The sequence below is a fragment of the Oncorhynchus nerka genome, linkage group LG13 (assembly GCF_034236695.1).
Source record: "Oncorhynchus nerka isolate Pitt River linkage group LG13, Oner_Uvic_2.0, whole genome shotgun sequence".
NCBI classification, from domain to species: domain Eukaryota; kingdom Metazoa; phylum Chordata; class Actinopteri; order Salmoniformes; family Salmonidae; genus Oncorhynchus; species Oncorhynchus nerka.
In genome coordinates, this window is record NC_088408.1 from 65532244 (window position 1) to 65555908 (window position 23665).

The window sequence follows — 23665 nt, forward strand, 5'->3', positions numbered from 1 at the left end:
CTGTCTTGGCTCCATTGAAGGGAAACATGTAGTAATCCAGGCTCCACCGTGCTCAGGATCGCAATTCTACAACTACAAGGGTACATATTCAGTTGTACTCTTGGCTGTAGTAGATGCCATCTACTGTTTCCGTGTTGTCGATGTTGGTGCTTACGGCAAGGGAAGTGATGGCGTGACCCTCCGAGACTGCCTTTGGCCAGGCACTTCAGGATGGCACCCTGGATATTCCACCACCTGCATCACTCCCTGGGGCTGAAGACCTGGGACCTGTTCCCCACGTCTTCGTTGACGATGAGGCCTTCCATTTAAGTCTCATGAGGCCCTACGCTGAACGCCTGCTGCCATTGCCAAAGCCTGTAAGGATCTTTAACAAACCACTGTCCAGGGCAAGGTTAGTTGTTGAATGCACCTTTGGGATTCTGGCAGCCCGATGGAGAATGTATCAGAGTACTTGGTCTCAGCCCCTCAAATGTCGATGCCTGCGTGAAGGCCACATGTCTTCTCCACAACTACCTGCGGAGTTCATTCCAGGAGGCGCTCCGGATGGAGATGGGCACGCCAAATGGTCACCTTCCTGATGTCACCAGGGCAGGTGCCAACAACGCCCCCCTGACAGGCACTCCAGGTGAGGGAGAAGCTGACCACCTACTTCTCATCGCCAGCAGGTGAAGTCCCATGGCAGTATGCCGTGGAGTGAAACGGCTCTATTAAGAGCCCCGTAAAATAAAGGTTATTTTAAGAACCATCCACCGTTGTCCATAAAATATCATTTTCCCCCAGATTACTTTATGTATCATTGTCTCTCTTCATTTGGAAGTTATATTTAAGTGAAATTTGGGAGTAAAGACCACACCTTAACCCCTTCCCTCTCCCATTAACGTCAGTATTATACACGCCTTGCATGGTACATCAGGTGAGCGGGAGCACTGATTAAGGTTATACGACATATAGTTAGTATGATAACAAAGGAAAAGGGTAACCTAGGGTCCATACAAATAGTACAGTTTACCACCATGTTCACTGGCCTGACAAAATGCAGGTGGGAAAAAAACTCATTAGGAAGAGAATGTGTTTTTACTTTCATCTTGTCTTAGATCAGCAAAGGTATAGGGAAGAAATAAGCAGATTAAGTCTAAATGAGATATTCATAAACAACTGACTATGAAAACATTATAATTGAATAAGTATTCAAGTACAGGAAAGAACATGACAGGTATGTGTGTTGTAAAACACTAAAAAACTATTGAAAGAGGTGTGTGCGCGTGCATGTCAAATATATATATATATTTAAATTAATGTGTAGGCTGTAATCTTAAGAAAACAGCAAGAGCATGTATTTTTGACACAACTGCAGACCGATGCAGGGACTACTCATAAAGCCTAGACTTAGTAGGGGAACTTCAGACATGGCCATAAAGAGAGAGAGAGGGCAGGGCACTGGAGATCTGAGGTATGAAGAGGTGTGTGTGTGTCTCTGTCTCTGAAAAAAAGGGAATAATATGTAGCCATAACCCAGCTAAACAAACAAATGGCCCCTGGACGTCATGGACCAGTCGATGGAACATAACTTCACAAAAAGTTTCAACACCCTGGTTTTCAAGTGGTTTTAAATGAAAGAAATATATTGACCTTTAGTCTCGTAAGAGACCAAGAGCATCTGTGAAAATTCCGTATGAGTTTCAATTCAGAAATCTATGTAACACTAATGAATGCTATCCTAATACTTTATAAACAAATGACTTTATGAATTGACTGAATTTAAACAGAACTGACGTGTGTGAAAAGAAAGGTACAATGAGGGAGGTCAAAACAACAACCAGACAACTCCTCTTCCTGTCCTTCCTGTGAGCTGGTTGGCCAAATTGACTCCATTTCTGAAAGGGAAGAGAAAAACAACACATAGAAGCTTAACATAATATGACACCATAAAAGGTGAGATTTATGTTAACTAAATACTGCTTGCATAGTGTAGTTAGTGGCATAAATATAGGAACAGTGTGGTAAAGTTGGTAATACTTGCTGTTTACTCATGGAATTTGTATTTCAGATCTAAAGATGAATATGACAGGCAGATATTTCGACAGCAAACTGTTTTAGGATATTTTCTAACCCAGAAACAACAGCTATACATTTGCCTCATATTAATACTTTGATCTGAAATACCAATTAACCTACATGTATATACTGTAAAAATGACCTACTTTACTTCACTGTCGCACACTTATGACACTACCTGTGATGTGGAGAGAAAAAAACGTACAATTGACCTCGGCTTCGAAAAGCAGCTGATACATTTTAACCTTGACTGCTGCTTTTCTTTGCTGAGGCAGCCTCTTCAGTGTTGGCACCAGGCTCATGGCAAAGAGGGTCCATTCATCCTCCTTCCTGTGAGCATCAGGTTGGGCTGCATCCCTCTCGACGGCTTGTAGGAGAGCCTCTGCTGAAATGAGTTGAGTGGATCTGGTACCTCCGATGACGCCTGGTGTGACGTTGTTCCTCTTCGTTTCTCTCTGTTTCTCTCCACGGCCACATCCTGTTCAACGAGGTCCTCAGTGGTCACTTCCGTGAGGTTCAGAATAATCTCAGGTGGTCCTAGATCCAGAGGTGCTTCCTCCATTTCATCATCTTCCATGGTCACCGGTAGTGGTCATACTCGTGGATGATGTTGTAGAGGGTCTCACTCCTCCGGTGGAGGTGATGGTCGCATTTGTAGATGACGTTGAGGGTCTTGATGCACCGGTGGCAACAACACTTGTGGATGACGTAGTAGAGGGTCTGGCTGTAAAATTGCCACTCGTTGCCCGAGGCACAATAAATGGATCCAGAAAAGAAAGAATGTGGCAGAAGTGCCAAGGCTGCTAGCCTGAAGCTGCTGACCCAGACCTCTTCTTCTCTTTCTCTGCCCTTCTCTCTCTCTGATACCTGTCCCTGAGTCCTCTCCACTTCCTCCTACATTCTTCTTCTACATAGACATGAACATGATAAGCCAAACCATTACCTACCATAACTATAGTTATTAGATAGCTATCATGGACATGTCACCTACTGTACACATAGACACACACACGCTTATCTGAACCAATTATCAGGGGTACAGTAGTATCTACCATTTCTATTACTATTTATCTAGCATACACACTCACACTCTTTCAAACATGATTATTTGGTAAAGTTATCAGGGGTAGTAACTAGCATAATTTATTTGACTTTCTTTCACACACACACACCTCATGTTAGCTAACACTAACTAACCACATCTAGCACAAGCTCACTACTAAACTGACCTGGCAATCCTACTATCATGGACACTTGTCTCAAAGCAGCACTTTTTGTGTTTAAGTCACTGTAGCGGTCAGCAGTTGGGTCAAAAAGACACCGTTTTGAGGATACTGCGAAAATGATTCTCTCCTCCATGTGTCCAACCGCATGCGACCATTTGCAAAAGTATAGTTGCCTAGCTGCGCAAAATGTTATGCAGCAGTGACGCAAAACACAGTCGGTGTGTTCGAAGCGTTAGCCCTTAGCAACGTAGACGCTCCTGGGCACTTGCGAGCAGTGTGGGTGCAATAATTGAATAACATGGATTTCAAAATGTATTTTACAACGCTCGCGCACGCGACGTGTCAGGTTTGGTCAGCATGTTAGGTTGGAGTCATTAAAACGTATTTTTCAACCACTCAACAAATGTCTTGTTAACAAACTATAGTTTTGGCAAGTCGGTTATGACATCTACTTTGTGCATGACACAAGTCATTTTTCCAACAATTGTTTACAGACAGATGATTTCACTTAAAATTAACTGTATCACAATTCCAGTGGGTCAGAGGATTACATACACTAAGTTGACCGTGCCTTTAAACAGCTTGGAAAATTCCAGAAAAAGGTGTCATGGCTTTAGATGATTCTGATAGGCCAATTGACATAATTTGAGTCAATTGGAGTTGTACCTGTGGATGTATTTCAAGGCCTACCTTCAAACTCAGTGCCTCTTTGCCTAACATGGGAAAATCAAAAGAAATCAGCCAAGACCGCAGAAAAAAACATTGTAGACCTCCACAAGTCTGGTTCATCCTTTGGGAGCAATTTCCAAGCGCCTGAAGGTACCACGTTCATCTGTACAAACAATAGTACGCAAGTTTAAACACCGTGGCCATACCGCTCAGGAAGGAGACGCATACTGTCTCCTAGAGGTGAACGTACTTTGGTGCGAAAAGTGCAAATCAATCGCAGAACATCAGCAAAGGACCTTGTGAAGATGCTGGAGGAAACAGGTACAAAAGTATCTATATCCACAGTAAAACAAGTCCTATTTCGACAACCTGAAAGGCCGCTTAGCAAGGAAGAAGCCACTGCTCCAAAACCGCCATAAAAAAGCCAGACTACGGTTTGCAACTGCACATGGGACAAAGATTGTACTTTTTGGAGAAATGTCTTCTGGTCTGATGAAACAAAAATAGAACTGTTTGGCCATAATGACCATCATTATGTTAGGAGGGAAAAGGGGGAGGCTTACAAGCCGAAGAACACCATCCCAACCGTGAAGCACAGGGGTGGCAGCATCAGGTTGTGGGGGTGCTTTGCTGCAGGAGGGACTGGTGCACTATACAAAATAGATGGCATCATGAGGGAGAAAAATTATGTGGATATATTGAAGCAACATATCAAGACATCAATCAGGAAGTTAAAGCTTGGTCGCAAATGTGTCTACCAAATGGACAATGACCCCAAGCATACTTCCAAAGTTGTGGCAAAATGACTTAAGGACAACAAAGTCAAGGTATTGGAGTGGCCATCACAAAGCCCTGACCTCAATCCTATAGAAAATGTGTAGGCCGAGCAAGGTGGCCTACAAACCTGACTCAGTTACACCAGCTCTGTCAGGAAGAATGGGTCAGAATTCACCCAACTTATTGTGGGAAGCTTGTGGAAGGCTACCTGAAACATTTGAAGGCAATGCTACCAAATACTAATTGAGTGTATGTAAACTTCTGACCCACTGGGAATGCGATGAAAGAAATAAAAGCTGAAATAATTCTCTCTACTATTATTCTGACCTTTCACATTCTTAAAATAAAGTGGTGATCCTAACTCACCTAAAACAGTGAATTATTACTAGGATTAAATGTCAGGAATTGTGAAAAACTGAGATTAAATGTATTTGGCTAAGGTGTATGTAAACTTCTGACTTCAACTGTATTTGTGTGTTTTTTTGTTTGCCTAGACTCTGATGGGTTCCCAGTGTGTGACCAGTGCCTGTCTGAATACAGTGGTCAGCAGTGTAACCGGTGCAAGGCTGGATTCTACAGTGCCAACAGTGGGTGTGTCCCCTGCGACTGCAGTGGTAACGCAGACCCGACACGCTCGGCCCAGCTCTGCCAACCTGATACTGGCCACTGCCTGAGCTGCACAAACAACACCACGGGACCTCAATGCCAGCTCTGTGCCGCCGGCTTCACAGGGGACGCCCGCGCCCACAACTGCACCCGCCCAGGTAAGGGTCATCCAATAATTTGGTGCAGAGGAGTATTAGTATATTGCGTGTGCCATGAGTAGCTGAATGCATTCCCATTCACATTGTAAATCATTTTTTTAGCAGCACGGATAATTCCTACGCCAGAGCCCACGACAATGACCGAGGCCTCTAAAACCCCCACCCCTGCTCCAACCCCCAGGAGCAAGGGCCTGACCTCCACGGTGCCCACCGGTGCTCCCCCCTCCACCACTAACTCCAGCACCCTACTGAGCGTAGCCACCACCCAGGCACTGCTCACCAGCCTGGGCAGCCCCTCAGACAACACCACAGCCGCCCTCACAGAGGTCTCCTGGACCCAGTTCAACGTCATCGTCCTGGCCGTCATCATCCTGGTGGTGGTGGTGCTGCTGGGCTTCGTGGGAGGGGTGTACACCTACCGAGAGTACCAGAATCGCAAGCTCAATGCTCCCTTCTGGACCATCGAGCTGAAGGAGGACAACATCAGCTGCAGTAGTTACCATGACAGCATTCCCAACGCTGACGTATCGGGCTTGCTGGAGGACGAGGCCAACGAGGTGGCACCCAACGGCCAGCTGGCTCTCACCACCCAGGGCAACTGCTACAAGGCCTAGCCCACAGGGCAGACAGACAGACTGCACACTGCTAACAGACTGGACACCCACACAGAGGCTTCCGGCCTGGCTGCCTGCCTCACAGGACAGAGACATGAAATGGATAAAGACTTTCAAAGCTGCTGGACACCAAACCCAAAGCTCCATGTGTAACTCGACTCCCTCTATCCAGCTCCTCTCTCCCTCTGTGGAACAGAAGGAGATTCTGCATAAGGCCATTGGCACCAACAGACTGACAGACAAAGGAAAAAGGGATGGTGTGTTTCTTTGTTGCTTTTGTCCTGGCAAAAGATTACAAGATTTTGGGCTCCGTTACAGATTGAAGTGATTTACGTAAAATATGAAGTCAATGAAGGGTCCAAAGAGTAGACTGTTTTACTTCAGTTGTGCCTGCAGAGGGCACTGTTAAGGATGTGGATGGTTGTGGTAATGGGGTGTTTGCCCATGCAAGAGTATTGGACCGTGTCTCTGTTGTATGGACACTTATGTTTCTTATGCAGTTCAATGGCCATCAGACCACTCATCAGGAGACCGAGCATTTCAGAACCTTTTAAAACGGACTAACAGTTTAAGTTACAACTTGAACGGAGATCTGGTCCAGACAATGATTGTTATTTTAATGAATTGTATTTATTGTTTCCAGTTTTGTTCTTGGGATAAATGTTCCACGTGTAAGATGTTTTTCATGGTGTTTAAAACTGTGTGATATATTGAATGCAAATTGAAAAGTGCAACATTTGTTCATATGTATGTATTTTTATGTTAGCTATTGGGAAAAGTGACGGCTGCTGGCTTAAATGACCTTGTCTTTTGTTTTCGGCTGTATCCTGTATGAACAATTGCCAGGTCCTTACCTTGAGTATTAACAAGGAGTGTTTTAGATGAGGAAACAAACATACCTTGTATCCTCTCTCTACTCAGCACTGTGCAGGGCAGTAGGTCCCATTGCTTGTTATGATCATCACATTGACTTTGTTTTACTGATCGAGTGCTGATCTGCTGGTTTGAGAAAGGCCTACCTCTACGGAAGGTGTTGAACACATTCTTGCTCAAAAAGTAGCTCTAGTCCATTTCAGCTGGTTTCATTAAGTCATCCAAATCTAGGACAAAATGATTCTAGCCTTAATTTCCTATATAGTCTTATATCAGTACAAAATAGACCGATCTTGGTAATGTGTTGCTGGCAGCAACACTATTAATTCTGCTCGTGCTTTTATGTTGTTTATAAACTACAATGATATCTAGGATTTGTTTCTGTAAAAATGAATTAATGGCTTAAGTTATTAAGGGAACTGACTCCTCAGGTACTGCTTCTTTCCCCAGTGTGATCACTGTAAATAAGAGTAGGACATTGTACAGATGAATGTGAATAGGATCATTATTATTGTACAGGTAGAGTGCAGTGTACACTCAGAACAGTCGGTACGGTTACACTTAAAGGCTCCGATATGGTCTGGGCACAGTCCACACAGGAAATGAATTATAAATAGACCTACCCTCTGTATTGTCTTGCAGGATACATGTCATCATCCATCCCTAACTACTGATTTCAATTAAATTATTCATGGTAAATTGTGTAAATACCACAAACTGAAAATTTCACATACAATACTAAATAAAATTGGGTTTCTTGGTTAGTCTGTAACTGTGTTTAGCTCCTTTATATTTGCATGTTTAACCAACCTGGAGTTTTACTTTGTTATCCTTTCACAGCAGCTGTGTTTCTGTGTTTGAGTCATTTCAGTGCTAATGAAGTGTATTTTCATTTTATTTAACGAGGCAAGTCAGTTAAGAACAAATTCTTATTTACAATGACGGCCTAACCCGGACGACGCTGGGCCAATCGTGCACCGCCCTATGGGACTCCCAATCACGATACAGCCTGGATTTGAACCAGGGTGTTTGTAGTGACGCCTCAAGCACTGAGATGCAGTGCTTTAGACCGCTGCGCCACTCACGAGCCAAAGTTCAACAGAGAAGACTGCTCTGAATGTTTTCTTATTAAAGCTAGAATCCGTAGTCAACTTTTGGACTTCTAAATTAATTATATATATATCCATTGATGCTTGAAGAAGATTATAAATCTCTCATCACCTTAGTTCAGCTGTTGTACATCATCAGAACCCAAAATATAAGCTTGATTTACTCCAATGTTTGTAAACAATGTAAATGTAAACAAACACTGTGTAGCCTCAACATGGTTAAAACTATACATTTGATACACTATATCTACAAAAGTATGCACACACCCATTTAAATGAGTGGATTCAGCTATTTCAGCCACACCCATTGCTGACAGGTGTATAAGCAACGTCAACACAAGAACTGTTCGTTGGAAGCTTAATGAAATGGGTTTCCACGGTAAGCAGCCGCACACAAGCCTAAGATCACCAGATGCAATGCCAAGCGTCGGCTGGAGTGGTGTAAAGCTCACCATCATTGGACTCCGGAGCAGTGGAAATGTGTTCTCTGGAGTGATGAATCACACTTCCCCATCGGGTAGTCTGACGGACAAATCTGGGTTTGGCAGACGCAAGAAGAATAATAATGGTCTGGGGCAGTTTTTCATGGTTCGGGCTAGGCCCCTTAGTTCCAGTGAAGGGAAATCTTAATGTTACAGCACATACGATGACATTCTAGACCATTCTGTGCTTCCAACTTTGTGGCAACAGTTTGGGGAAGGCCTTTTCCTTTTTCAGCATGACAATGGCCCCGTGCACAAAGTGAGGTCCATACAGAAATGGTTTGTCGAGATCGGTGTGGAAGAAATTGACTTGCCTGCACAGAGTCCTGACCTCAACCCCATCGAAAACCTTTGGGATGAATTGGAACGCCAACTACAAGCTAGGCCTAATCGCCCAACACCAGTGCCCAACCTCACTAATGCTCTTGTGGCTGAATAGAAGCAAGTCCACGCAGCAATGTTCCAACATCTAATGGAAAGCCTTCCCAGAAGAGTGGAGGCTGTTTATAGCAGCAAAGGGGACAATTTTGGAATGAATTTTGGAATGAGATGTTCGACGAGCGGGTGTCCACATACTTTTGGTAATTTAGTGTATAGTGGATAGTCAGTCCTTGCATCCATAGCTAGATCTATGAATTTGAGTGTGGCAATTTCTCTTCCCTTTTTTTTGCAAAACAGGTGGTGGGGAGTTCTTCGTTATTGTTTAGATTAAGAATTCTAGATTTAAATTGCATAACTTAATTCATTTTGGTGTCCTTTTTGTGGGCATAAGTGGCAACACAGCAAAATGTTTTCATGTGTACTTTGCCCGGTACTGTGTAGCAGTAGCTCCACCTCAGCTGGTGCACCGTCAGTGGGAGCTACCAGCCCGGGCAGCAGCCGGCTAGGAGAGGACCATGCAGCTAGACCCCCACGTATTGAGTGTTTCCAAGCAGATGGTCAGGGTCATCATCCATGTGGCAGACAGGGTGAATATCCCCTTGGAGGTTTTGGATGAGCAGGACTTTCAGAGAAAACAAAGAAACTCACCTAGTGTTGGCAGTTGTGTGGAGCTGACTGGAGGATGGCCAGAATCTGCCTAGGCCTACTACTCACAATGGGACTGCCTGGCCCTTCACAATGGGGTTGTGTTTCAGGTATGGAAGGAGATTACGTGTGATGCGTAGGCCTGGCAGTTCCTTGTACCCAGTTCCCTTCAAGCCCATGTCCTTCGAGCTGTTTGTGAGGCAGTGGGGGAGGGTCACTCCCAGAAGACCGAGACCCTCCAACACCTGAGAGAAGTTCTATTGGGTTTGCTGTCGTCCCATCTACACTCAATGGCTGTGTGTTGAAGGTGAAAATCAAGCAGAGGAGAGTGACTGGCAATCGTGGTCAAGGCCGCTGCGGTGATACTACTGTTTTCTTGGAAACTGATGGCTTCTACGGTTCTGGCATCTGGATGGACCTGTATTCCTCTAGCCACAACTGTAGAAACCATTAGTATCATTACACCGGTCGTTCCAGCCTGGCCAGGTGGTCTAGATTGACGGCTCATTTGAATATTTGGAGGCGTGGTTTATACACAGTTCATTTTTTACAACCATGAGAGTGTCAGCCAGTGTATAGGGAACATTCCTCTGCCCCAGGCATTGCTGATGCATGCCAGAGCTTACAACATCTAGATAGATATTTTAATTTATTGCTAATCACATCATATGTTATAGCAATCTGGTGCCCAACGGCACACGCAATCATTGGTTGATGCGTGCAAGGTCTGAACAGGGGAACGTGACCTATGTGTTCTGTTCAGTGGAGGCTAGTGATGGGAGGGCGACTCATAATAATGAATGGAGTCAATGGAATGGTATAAAACACATGGAAACCAGGTGTTTTTTGAGTATGAGACCCTTCCATTCATTCTGTTCCAGCCATTACTATGAGCCCATCCTCCCCATTTTAAGGGGCACCAGCCACCACTGGTGTTGTGACAATGAAGACTGAGCATGTCTACTGCCAGTTATGGTCAATAAAGAGCAGTAACTTAAACAAAAAACAAACCATGAAAAGACACTTTTAATTTTGTCTATTTTTTGCTTTGATTGGATGACTTATCCCTTTACAAAATATATTGCTGTTTTAAAACTGCAGTAAAAGTGCTGTAACTTATTTTGGAGGCAATATTTCCAGCATAGTGTACTGCAGTTATACTGCACTCTGACTGCACTCTTTTTTCGTACGGATTTATTCAATGATCTATTATTTATTGAACATTTCGAAAGATTATATTTTAAACTTGATTGAAATTTGAATCCTGTAACAATTTGAGAAAAAATACAATTACCTTAAATCCATTGCTGTTGAGTCACGATATTTACAACAATATTTTGGTTTGTGGTATGGCTAGGTTCCTATTCAGTCCTATCAAGTTCAATGTCTAAACAGGAAGTTAAGTGCTACATGAAAAATTGGCCACTGCAGGCCCTACACTGAAACTCACAGATTGAGACAACACGTTTACACGATACCCTGACTGTAGGTGGAACGTGGGCGACAAGATTTATAAACGTCGGACTTGAACGGCAAAATCCATTGAGTCGTACTCACTCCCTGCTGATCATGACAGCCGCTGCCAATGAAGAGGTTCGCTGTGAGATCAGGTGTCATCGTGCGAAGAGTGACAGGATTCTTTATTCCCGGGTGAGCCGCAGAGATAAAGTGCTGTCTGTGTGCCTCACTCGGTTCGCTGCGTTTGTCTCTATACTTCTGTCGTGTGCTGCACTCCTGCTACACGCATATCAACATAAAGCAGCGGACAACCAGGTAAGCTTATTTTTGTGTGTGTGGTAAGAATCGAAACTGTTAGGCCCAGTAGCCTAAAGTAAATGTATATAATTATTAGAGAGATCAAAAAACGCTTGTCATTCTAATTGTAGAGAGCTGTGGTGTATCTTGCAGACTATTATACACAGTAAATCTGAATGGATCTTGTGTTTTTATTTGTAGCTCACTTCAGCGGGAAGCTATTCTATAGGTAAATCCTGATTATTATTATTATTATTATGGTTGTCATGATATTATTATAATCATCCTCATCATCATCCTCATCCTCACACTGTCTATTTTACCCCTCCATATAGGCAGGCTTCAGCAGCAGCAAGTTAGAACCAATCCAAGTGCTCATCTGACAGGTACAATTATGATACCAACACTATTCATGATATTACTGCTTGAAAGACCAATCAATAAGACTAAGCTTAAAGGTAATGTCCTCCTTGTCACTCTTCCAGCTGCAGCCTCATTTAATAATTCGAAGAGGGAATACCTTGAATGGGAGGACAAACTTGGACTTGCTCACCTTAGCGGCTTTGAGTATGATGACGGCGACCTCATCGTGCCGAAAGATGGCGTGTACGAGGTTTACCTGCAGATCACCTTCCGAAGACCTAGTCACTTTGTGTGTAGCAAAGAGGGCCCTGTTTTCATCCTCTCCCAGAGGGTGATCCTGTTTGCAATGAACTACCAGAATGACAGAGACCTCCTAACAGCATCGGACACAGTGTACTGCAGTCAGCCCCCTGGCTCAGAGGGCTGCATGGAGGAGGACTCAGCGGGTCCTTACTGGGAAAAGTCTCCACGCACATCCGGAGTGTTTAAACTAAAAGCTGGGGACAGGCTTAGAGTGAGTAACGAGGACAGGTACCATGAGTTGATGCTCCTTCAAGAAGACAAGACATTTTTTGGGGCACATCTCATTTGAGGTACAGGGATAATAATGGACTTTAGGGCTGTATATATATGTCTGCTTTAGGTTTCTATTTTTTATTGAATAAGTCGTGACTTGTGTCAACTGCTACATAATGAGAGCAGGGCTTTGTTGAAATGATTGGAACCACTATCACTTATCAGACAAATGTCATATCTGTTCACTATATACTTTATTTATTTCTGGAGAGTTATGATTTGAGAATGTGCGTGAAAGAGCACTTGAAGTACAACATTGCAATGTTATTATGATCTCAAGTGTGGCCATAAATAACTTCTTATTCAGTAAAACAGTGATGTTGCTATAGGGTTATCCCAATTCTGATCTTTATCCACAAATTGGTCGTTTGACCAATCAGCTCTTTTGACAATAATTTGGCACAAGATCAGAATTGGGCTGTCTGTGTAAATGCAGCCTATGACAAGTACAAGCTGGGAAATGTATGCCGAGTCAGCGGGTTGCATTAGTGGGGAGGACACGAGGGTGGTCACATGTGTTTGCAGGGCAGAGGTCCAGAGTTCCAGTCTCGGTGTGGTCTGATGGTTAAGGAAGAAGTACAGTTAAGCAAGCACGGTGACGTCCGTCACACAGACAAATAGGGAACTTTAGATGAGATTGATGATCTTACCCAAATGCGGTGTGTGGTATTCAACTTCATTTCTGTTAGAAATAAGTAGAGTCCAACCCTGGGCCGTTGAAAGTGTTTGTGGGGTGACAGTTACTACGTAGTAAGAGAAGCGGACTAGTTACTAGAGGGCTGCTGGTTGAAACCCCCAGGGCTGATGAGGAATGTCTGAGTTGTGCCCTTGAGCAACACATTTAATCTCAACTGCTCCATGAGTGCCTCTCTACGGCTGACCCTGTGGTGTTCCCAGCCTGTCCCGTGGGGTTGGGTACTGTGTCAGCAACACGTGTCCTTAAAGCTCATTCAGTTTTCTACGGTATAAAACCAAGTAAAAGTGACATTTGAGGTGTGTTTCCAGCAGATAAACAACAGTATGGGCGTACACTGTGTTTACCACCTCAACCTAACCTTACTTAAGAATGCATGGCATGCACGCTATTGCACCATCGTGTGACAGACAACACCCATTGTTGTAAATGTTGATACAATGATGCCAGGCTTCCTGTTTACACAGGCTGACCAGTGCCTTCAGAGAGTATTCACACCCCTTGACTTTTCCACATTTTGTTGTGAGCCTGAATTTAAAATGGATTAAATTGAGATTTGTGTGTCACTGGTCTACACGCAATACCACATCATGTCAAAGTGGAATGATGTTTTTTGACATTTTTACAAAGTAATAAAAAATGAAAAGCTCAAATGTCTTGTGTCAATAAGTATTCAACCCCTTTGTTATGACAAGCTTACTTAAGTTCAGTAGTAAACATGTGCTTAATAAGTCACATTAAACGTTGCATGGACTCTGTGTGCAATAATAGTTTTTAACGTGATTATTTAATGACTACCTCATCTCTGTGCCCCACACATACAATTATATGTAAGGTCCCTCAGTCGAGCAGTGAATTTCAAACACAAATTCAACCACAAAGGCCAGGGAGGTTTTCCAATGTCTCGCAAAGAAGGACACCTATTGGTAGATGGGTTTAAATAAGAAAGCAGACATTGCATATCCCTTTTGAGCATGGTGAAGTTATTAATTACACTTTGGATGGTGTATCAGTACACCCAGTCACTACAAAAATACAGGTGTTCTTCCTAACTCAGTTGCCGGAGAGAAAGGAAACCGCTCAGGGATTTCACTATGAGGCTAGTGGTAACTTTAAAACAGTTACAGAGTTTACTATTTGTGACAGGAGAAAACTGAGGATAGATCAACAACATTGTAGTTACTCCACAATTACTAACCTAATTGAAAGAGTGGCAAATAAGAAGCCTGTACAGAATAAAACATATTCCAAAACATGCATCCTGTTTGCAACAGGGCACTGAAGTCATATTTTTTTTAAATGTAGCAAAGCAATTAACTTTTGTCCCTAATACAAAGTGTTATGTTTTAGGCAAATCCAACACAACACATTACTGAGTACCACTCTACATATTTTCAAGCACAGTGGTGGCTGCATCATGTTTGTGGTTTGCTTGTAAATTCATCTTTGAATAAATGACTTTGAAACGTTTGGCTATAATTCATCACCTCTTATGAAAGAAGATACTCATCACATTATAGGTTTGCATGGTGACCCTAAAAAGGAATAACAGAATGCATAATGAAGCTGTAGTAAGACACCTGAAGCCTGCACGGACTACACAAACAATAAAACACTAAAACAATAAACATGTGGGTTGGATTTTAAGAAGGTGTGAATGGTATGATAAATATCCCTTCTAAGGGATGAAACTGCACCTGCCATTTTCTGTGAATCCTGGCAGTTATTTTAGTTTCCCAAACTTTTATTGTCCTGTACCCCTTCAAACATTCAACCTCCAGCTGCGTACCCCTCTATAGCACCAGAGTCAGCGCACTCTCAAATGTTTTCTTTTGTTGCCATCATTGTAAGCCTGCCACACACACACACTATACGATACATTTATTAAACATACGAATGAGTGTGAGTTTTTGTCACAACCCGGCTCGTGGGAAGTGACAAAGAGCTCTTATAGGACCAGGGCACAAATAATAATATAATAATAATCAATACTTTTGCTCTTTATTTAGCCATCTTACATATCAAACTTTATTTGTTCATCGAAAATTGTGAATCATTTAGCACAGATTAATGAGAAAGGTGTGCTTGAAAGGATGCAAAAAACTCTGCAATGTTGGGTTGTATTGTAGAGAGTCTTAGTCTTAAATCATTTTCCACACACAGTCTGTGCCTGTATTTAGTTTCATGCTATAGAGGGCCGAGAATCCACTCTCTGATAGGTGTGTGGTTGTGAAGGGCATCAGTGTTTTAACAGAGCGATTTGTCAAGGCAGGATACTCTGTGCGCAGCCCATTGCAAAAATCTGTCAGTGGCTTCTGACTAAATTCAATTTTCACAGAACCGCTTGTTGCAATTTTGATGGGGCTCTTTTGTTCAGATATCGGTAAGTGGACTGCAGGGCATGAAAGGGATAACGAATCCAGTTGTTCGTGTCATCCGTTTCGGGAAAGTACCTGCGTAATTGCGCAACCAACTCACTCAGGTGCTTCGCTATATCACATTTGACATGGGACTAACATTACTCCAAGGAAAGCCTTTGATTCTTGTTGTTGATTCTTGGCCTTTGTTACTCAGCTTTGTGTTGGTATTTTATTAGGATCCCCATTAGCTGTTACAGAAGCAGCAGATACACTTTCTGGGCTCCACACAAAACATGAAACACGACAACATACAGAACACTTAGACACGAACAGCCACACAAATGTAAAATAATTCAGATCAATACAACTAAAAAAAATCTATAAATAAAAAAGGTTCTGTACTTCATACACATACAACATATGAATATACTCCATACACATACAACATATGAATATACTGCATACACATACAACATATTAATATACTGCATACACACACAACATATGAATATACTGCATACACATACAACATATGAATATACTGCATACACACACAACATATGAATATACTGCATACACATACAACATATTAATATACTGCATACACATACAACATATGAATATACTGCATACACATACAACATATGAATATACTGCATACACACACAACATATGAATATACTGCATACACATACAACATATTAATATACTGCATACACATACAACATATGAATATACTGCATACACATACAACATATGAATATACTGCATACACATACAACATATGAATATACTGCATACACATACAACATATGAATATACTGCATACACATACAACATATGAATATACTGCATACACATACAACATATGAATATACTGCATACACATACAACATATGAATATACTGCATACACATACAACATATGAATATACTGCATACACATACAACATATGAATATACTGCATACACATACATGTGTTAGGGTTTATGTCAGAGGCGATGTCTCGTGTAATGTTGTAGCTATTGTCAAAGTTTAATCCAATGTGGACCTTCTTTGTATTCCAGCATGTAGCTCTTTAAAGCTCCATCTCTCACTGCCCATCTTTGCAAATATCTTTAGTGACCGTTTGTGGAGACACGTTTTAATTGGACAGTTTAGTAATATAATTGTGTGATAGCAAACATCCATCCCCTGATGGGTGTGAATGAGATACACATGGTTTACGCACTGGATTGTTTCCTTCCCCACAGTCTGACTGTGCAAGAGAGTGCAAATGAGCCTAGTGTACAATTTGTATTTATTTTTTATTTAACCTTTATTTAACTAGGCAAGTCAGTTCAAATGAAGAACAAATTGTTATTTACAATGACGGCCTATAATTAGGTGCCAAACACAGAGGGATTAAAGATTTTAACACCGGAAAGAATACTGACAATCTTTTGTTTGGAGCATTCTCTCCCAGCCACAGATGTTAATTAGAGTTTTCACTATACACTATCATAGGTAGCACCATAGGCTTAATGCTATGATAAAATGATGCATCCCTCCAATGTATTACAATTTACTGTGGGTCTTGAAATAACCATTTTAGATTCCTACCTAGTTACAGTACAAAGGTTTCCAAATCTGTATCTTATACATTGCTGGCTCAAAACCTAATATAGATGTGACTATAAAATCATACACACTTCACTACACATACATGAAATCAATAAGTAGACCTGCCATGTTAAACCGCTGGAAACAGAGACTCATCATACCCTGTTAATACAATACCATAAAAGTGACATAGCATCTGATATCAAATAACTAACCTAGCATTCTGCCATTGAAGAAAGCAAGGTGCACTGTGAGCAGAATGATTGGCAAAAAGAAAGGGTCACCAGCCAGTTGAATCACTCTGAGGAACACAAGAAAGTAGCACACCTTTGTTGAGGATGAGAAGAGGAAGTACAGCTCTCTAGATATCTGATGACTGAGTCACCCTCAGGTTTCCAGTGTTTTTCACGTTATTTGTTTTTTTGTCTGAACAATACATTAGAATGATTTCTTATCGAATGTTATCACTGTTCCCATTAATGATGATGTGCTCATCCATTTCTAAAACATGGCTGTTTATTTTCACATTGGTTTTGGCGTGATCAAAGACACTGTGATGTTCCTGTTTCCATGTTATGTTTACAATCCAGGTTTCAAGCTCCACCTTCATCAGTAAACCCCCCTTTAGAGTTCACTGTCACATCCTAAAACACAGACACACACACTTTCTCACACACACACACACACACACACACACACACACACACACACACACACACACACACACACACACACACACACACACACACACACACACACACACACACACACACACACACACACACACACACACACACACACACACACACACACACACACAAGCCTGTCAATTATTAAACAAACACGATACTATTTCAACCCTGTGGAGGGGAGGCACAAGATCTGCAGCCATTTGTGGGAGCCCATGGGATATCTGCTGTAAACTGTCCCATGTTCTGTCTCTGTTGTCTGGATCAGATGTTTTCTACAGATGACCACCTGAATCCTCCTCTCTACTGTTCTTCAACTGTATAGTGCCCTGTACTGTATGCTGCCTGCCAAAATGGACCCAGGTTAGTCTCTGTTCATGCCCTAATGCATGTTTAGTACTACCAACCAAAATGATTGTTTATTATTGTCTAAAATGTGTGAAACAGTGGACTTTGGGAGAAATGGGAATTTAAATTGAATGATTAGGATTACACAAAAACAAACAACAAACATTACAATATTAGATAAGCTGTGTGCATTGAGTTGATGTAAAACTAAAGAAGATGGGGTTGTACAACAATCAATATTCGGCAACACTTTATTTACACCAAGCGCCATAACACATAACACGTCACTGTCATGACACATATTTAGACCTGTTGTGACATATATTGCGTTATTTTATGGCTGGTTATGACACCTACATAAGAGTGTAAAAACCCACAAAATATACCACGGTAGTTATTTTATGGCTGGTTATGACACCTACATAAGAGTGTAAAAACCCACAAAATATACCACGGTAGTTATTTTATGGCTGGTTATGGCACCTACATAAGAGTGTAAAAACCCACAAAATATACCACGGTAGTTATTTTATGGCTGGTTATGACACCTACATAAGAGTGTAAAAACCCACAAAACATTTCATTACACCATAGCCTACATGTCAACAGTATGTTTATGTCGTATAATTGTTTTTTAAATTGACCATATTATCATTGTAATTCCACACACGTTGATGTCAGACATGCACCTAGCCCAAAGCGCTGTTGCTGATGACTGGGATGATTGCAGGAGCAGATTTCGGGAGCAGGACCAGACAACCTCTTTTTGACTGACGTCTAATGTAAGGGCATACACGAGATAGGCCTATCTACCTAATATGATTATGATGGTCATAATGCTTCTTGACTGTGTCATAAAGTGTATTTTTTTTTAAAATGATTTAAAATATGATGGAAAAACAACAACAACAAAATATTTAATGAACAAAATTTTAAGCGAAAGGAAACTTCTTGGCAGGGAAAAAACAAATGAGAATAACTGTAGGTTTTGATCCTCTTATGTAGGTGTCACAACTAGCCAGAAAATAACGCAATGTATGTCACAACAGGTGTAAATACATGGGACATGATACTGTTATGAAGATACATTAGGTTGCTATTATTGCTCTATTTATCCAGCAGGATTTTCAGTGATGCACAGGTCCATTATACAATCTACAAGTAAAAATGTATTCTACAGGATCTCAGTTGGTTTCAAATCTACATGCTTCCTATCTTTGCAGGCCGAAGTCTAAAACCTCTCTTTCCCAGACATGCAACACTAGAGCAGCCTGGATGCCTTGGCTCCAGCTCTGCCCTGCTGTTTGTGCTGTGATCTCAGTCAGTCAGCAAGCTCCACCCCTTCCAGAGCAGAAACTCAATAAGCCTTGACAAACCACACCGGCAGCTGGAGAATGACACCATATAACCACGCTCATTTTGCCTGGGCCTTTCATTAATCAGATGCACTGTTTTCCACTGTAGAAACCAAAGTGGGTCAGTCAACTGCCCTGGACAAACTTGAGAGTTTCTCTGCTTACTTAATAGAGATCACAGGGGCCTTTCACTTCCTCTAAAATATGCCATTCATGAATAATGTTGGTCATGTAGTTATGGCTACATCATTGCTGTAGATAAACAGGTTTTAGACATTTTTCTTCATTGCCAGTTGACCAAGAATCGCAGTCTAACCATTATAATATCTATCCTTCCTCTTTCACTTTCATTAGTCATTCAACCACCCGGCTGTGAGAGCCAGGCCCTGTCCAGTGGGAGGACAGCAGTGCAGGAGGGAAACTCAGGAACCCAACACCTTGTTGGACGTACAAGCTTACCTGTCCAAACCACTCATCTGTCATCCAACAGTGACAATGTCCACACTGTCTGTCCTCCAGTGCCTAAGGCAGACAGTACTTTTGCTGCCTGTCCGCCATACAGAGCTCACAGTGACAGTGATGGGAGGTTAACCAGGGAGGAGCTGCTAAGCCAGACAGACCTGGCAGGAGGGACACCCTCGACTGTGTATCAGCCACAGATCTCCTCGGTTCAACCAGACATGACAGCATCCACCCCATCAGAAGAGCCCCCACCCTACAGCCCACCTGACCCCAAGATGACCTATATTATCTATCCCCCACAACCACCTCACTACCCAGGACCCCCTGTCATAGCCTGCCAGCCAGGACCCAACCAGCCAGCCTTCTACCAGGCCCAGTTCATGCCTTCACCCAGCTACCCTCCCAACACCATAGTAAGAGAGTATCAGAGTATCAGTATAGAGCAAAAGAAAACTAGTGTAAATGTGCTGCCAAACGTATATACTTTCTCATGTGGTGGTGGTGGATGGAGAGATTTATTAGACACACAGTGAGTTTAGAACGGATTTGTACATTCAATTACTCCTCATAGCTGTATTGAATCACGCATGATTCCCGTACGGTTCAAAAATCGATTCCCTTATGGCCACGCGAGACTACTTCCAGATTTAACAATAGATCTGACTATTGTCCTGTGACGTAACGACAGTGTGTCATTTCTATTTGAAATCTCTATTCAAAATCAAGAATGTCCACTATTTTAATAGGTTATTGTGTCCCTGCATGTTTGCCTCTGTTGTGTTTCAGTACATGAGCGGCCCTCCACTGGGGGACGAGCAGCCTCCCCTGCCCAAGGACTACATGGTGGAGTCCCTGCTGGTCACCATCTTCTGCTGCCTTATGAGTGGCCTCATCGCCCTTTTGTACTCATATGAGGTAAATTGCCCACTCATATGAGGCACTACATCCTTAGTGCACTGACAAAGGCCTGGCTCTGAATTGAATTAGGGCAGAGAGTGGGCATGAGTTTCAGTGTAGGTGTAGTAGAATCCTAAGAATGCAGTGACACTACGAGGCCTTCCTTACGGTAATGATGACATAACAAGATGTCTGATACAGTAGAAGAAGAGTTACATAAAGTTCAATTCATTTGACTTTTATTGTACTCTATCAAACATCTTCAAACAATACATATGCTTGTTGGCTACAGACCAAGTCCTGACTGAGCTGGTTGTCTCTCCACTCTGCTCTAGACCCGTGCTGCTCTGGCCAGAGGGGACATAAGGGAGGCAGAGAGGGCTTCCCAGAAGGCCCGTTTGCTGGTGTTGTTCAGCCTGATGTTTGGGGTGTTTGTTTGTGTGGGATGGATCATATATGTAGTGATATCTCTCTGTGCATAGCGATTTGCACCTGATAAACATCTACTCATTTACATTTGAGTAATTTAGCATACGCTCTTATCCAGAGTGAGTGACTTACAGTTATTGCATTAATCTTAAGATAGCTAGTTTTGACAACCACATACACTCCCCCCTTTGTTGCTATAACAGCCTCCACTATTCTGGGAAGGCTTTCCACTAGATGTTGGAACATTGCTGCGGGGACTTCCATTCAGCCACAAGAGCATTAGTGAGGTTGGGCACTGATGTTGAGCGATTAGGCCTAGCACGCAGTTGGCGTTCCAATTCATCCCAAAGGTGTTCGATGGGGTTGAGGTCAAGGCTTTGTTCAGGCCGGTCAAGTTCTTCCACACCAATCTCAATAAACCATCTCTGTATGGACCTTGCTTTGTGCACGGCGGTGGTTAGAGCGTTGGGCCAGTAACCAAAAGGTTTCTGGATCAAATCTCCAAGCTGACAAGGTAAAAATCTGGCGTTCTGCCCCTGAACAAGGCAGTTAACCCACTGTTCCCCAGTAGGCCGTCATTGTAAATAAGAATTTGTTCTTAGCTGACTTGCCTAGTTAAATAAATAAACTGTTGCTACAAATTTTGAAGAACAGAATCGTCTAGAATGTAACTGTATGCTGTAGCATTAAGACTTCTCTTCACTGGAAATAAGGGACCTAGCCCGAAACATGAAAAACAGCCGCAGACCATTATCCCTCATCCACCAAACTTTACAGTTGGCACTATGCATTGAGGCAGGTAGCGTTCTCCTGACATCCACCAAACCCAGATTCGTCCGTCAGACTGCCAGATGGTGAAGCGGGGTTCATCACTCCAGAGAACACGCTTTCACTGCTCAAGAGTCCAACGGCGGCAAGCTTAACACCCCCCCCAGCCGACGCTTGTCATTAAGCAGGGCGATCTTAGGCTTGTGTGCAGCTGCTTGGCACGAATAGTTATTGTGCTGACGTTGCTTCCAGAGGCAGTTTGGAACTCGGTAGTGAGTGTTGCAACTGAGGACAGATGATTTTTGCTAGAGCGGCACCCCCCTGCAGAGGAGAGCTCTAGCAGGACAGAAATCTGACAAACTGACTTGTTGGAAAGGTGGCATCCTATGGCGGTGCCACGTTGAAAGTCTCTGAGCTCTTCAGTAAGGCCATTCTACTGCCACTGGTTGTCTATGGAGATTGCATGGCTGGGAGTTCGATGTTATACACCTGCCAACAACGGGTGAGGCTGAATTAGCCATATCCACTATTTTGAAGGGGTGTCCACATACTTTTGTATGTATAGTGTATCTCAGTCATAATAAATATATTTTTCCTCAATAAAGTTGCTATCAGCAAATTCAGTGCTAGTAAGGGGTGGGGGAAAGGGTAGGGGGGATATTCAGGGAATGGGTAGGATATTCAGGGAAGGGGTAGGTTATTCAGGGAAGGGGTAGGTTATTCAGGGAAGGGGTATGATTTTCAGGGAAGGGGTAGGTTATTCAGGGAAGGGGTAGGTTATTCAGGGAATGGTTAGGATATTCAGGAAGGGGTGGGATATTCAGATGTTTTTGGAAGATGGACAGGGACTCTGTTGTCCTAGCTTCATGCAAAAGCTGGTTCCACCATTGGGGTGCCATGACAGAGAAGAGCCTTGACTGGGCTGAGCGAGAGCTGGGATGTGTGGGCCAAGAGACCAGAGGTGGCAGAACGGAGTACTCAGGTTGCGGTGTAGAGTTTGAGCATAGCCTGAAGGTAGGGAAGGGCAGTTCCTCTTGCTACTCCGTAGGCCTGTTCCATGGTGTTGTAATGTATATGAGTTTCGACTGGAAGCCAGTGGAGCGTGCGGAGGATCGGGGTTACATGGGAGAACTTGGGAAGGTTGAACACCAGGCGGGCTGCAGCGTTCTGGATAAGTTGCAAAGGATTGATGGTACAAGTGGGGACTCTAGGGATGTTGTAGAGCATGAACCTGCTGGAGCGAGTCACTGCTCTGATGTTTGCAGAGAACGACAGGGTGTTGTCCAGGGTCACGCCAAGATTCTTTGCACTCTGGGAGGGGGACACCATGGATTTGTCAACCATGATGGAGAGGTCTTGGAGCAGGCATGCCTTCCCCAGGAGAAAGAGCAGCCCCTTCTTGTCGAAATTGAGCTTGAGGTGTTAGGCTAGCATTAACGCTGAGGTATCTGCCAGGCTTACAGAGATGCATGTCACCAAATGGGTGTCAGAAGGGAGGAAGGAGAAAAGTATCAATGATAGGAGAGACCATGTAAGGATATGACGGAGCCAAGTGACTTGTTGTATAGAGAGGAGAGAACCTAGAACCGAGCCCAGTAGGGAGAGTACATGGTGGACCCTCTAGAATGTACAGGGACTATAGATACACATAACTATAATGACATTTAAAATATAAACATGCACATACTGTATATTCCCAGAAATTACCTACAGCATTTATTTGAAATGTGGATTGAGTCTATTTTTCTTTGTTTATTTGAAATTAAATCATA

The 23665-nt window shown here is 42.9% G+C and overlaps 3 protein-coding genes across 4 annotated transcripts in view; all 3 read left to right on the forward strand.

Annotated features, from left to right (window-relative positions):
- Positions 1-7750, forward strand: part of LOC115139891 (multiple epidermal growth factor-like domains protein 9) — a 34643-nt gene extending 26893 nt beyond the window's left edge. Inside the window, exons 5-6 of one of the 2 annotated variants that reach the window (XM_029677735.2) lie at positions 5222-5491; positions 5597-7750. In XM_029677735.2, the coding sequence (XP_029533595.1) occupies positions 5222-5491; positions 5597-6105 (779 nt within the window). In that variant the 3' untranslated portion in view covers positions 6106-7750. Of the gene's footprint in view, positions 1-5221; positions 5492-5593 lie in introns of both variants that reach the window. The other variant, XM_029677734.2, reaches the window with a different exon arrangement.
- A 3240-nt stretch (positions 7751-10990) lies between these two features.
- LOC115140557 (tumor necrosis factor ligand superfamily member 6-like) lies at positions 10991-13636 on the forward strand. Its single transcript, XM_029678888.2, has 4 exons — positions 10991-11368; positions 11552-11579; positions 11686-11736; positions 11836-13636. Exons 1-4 carry the CDS (start codon positions 11165-11167, stop codon positions 12303-12305), a joined length of 753 nt encoding a protein of 250 aa, XP_029534748.1. The 5' UTR covers positions 10991-11164; the 3' UTR covers positions 12306-13636.
- A 4182-nt stretch (positions 13637-17818) lies between these two features.
- On the forward strand, positions 17819-22524 carry LOC115140558 (proline rich transmembrane protein 1B). The gene is made up of 4 exons (XM_029678889.2): positions 17819-17997; positions 19692-20212; positions 20586-20714; positions 21032-22524. The coding sequence occupies exons 1-4, from the start codon at positions 17973-17975 to the stop codon at positions 21176-21178; spliced, it is 822 nt and encodes a 273-aa protein (XP_029534749.1). The 5' UTR covers positions 17819-17972; the 3' UTR covers positions 21179-22524.
- Positions 22525-23665: the final 1141 nt, after the last annotated feature.

Bases quoted from the DNA above. Each gene is read 5' to 3' on its own strand.
- LOC115140558 (XM_029678889.2), top strand. From the start codon at position 17,973: ATGCTGCCTGCCAAAATGGACCCAG. The intron at 17,998-19,691 runs GTTAGTCTCTGT...CACTTTCATTAG, and splicing joins GCCTGCCAAAATGGACCCAG to TCATTCAACCACCCGGCTGT. The intron at 20,213-20,585 runs GTAAGAGAGTAT...GTTGTGTTTCAG, and splicing joins GCTACCCTCCCAACACCATA to TACATGAGCGGCCCTCCACT.
- LOC115140557 (XM_029678888.2), top strand. From the start codon at position 11,165: ATGACAGCCGCTGCCAATGAAGAGGTTCGCTGTGAGATCAGGTGTCAT. The intron at 11,369-11,551 runs GTAAGCTTATTT...TTTTATTTGTAG, and splicing joins ATAAAGCAGCGGACAACCAG to CTCACTTCAGCGGGAAGCTA. The intron at 11,737-11,835 runs GTACAATTATGA...TCACTCTTCCAG, and splicing joins TCCAAGTGCTCATCTGACAG to CTGCAGCCTCATTTAATAAT.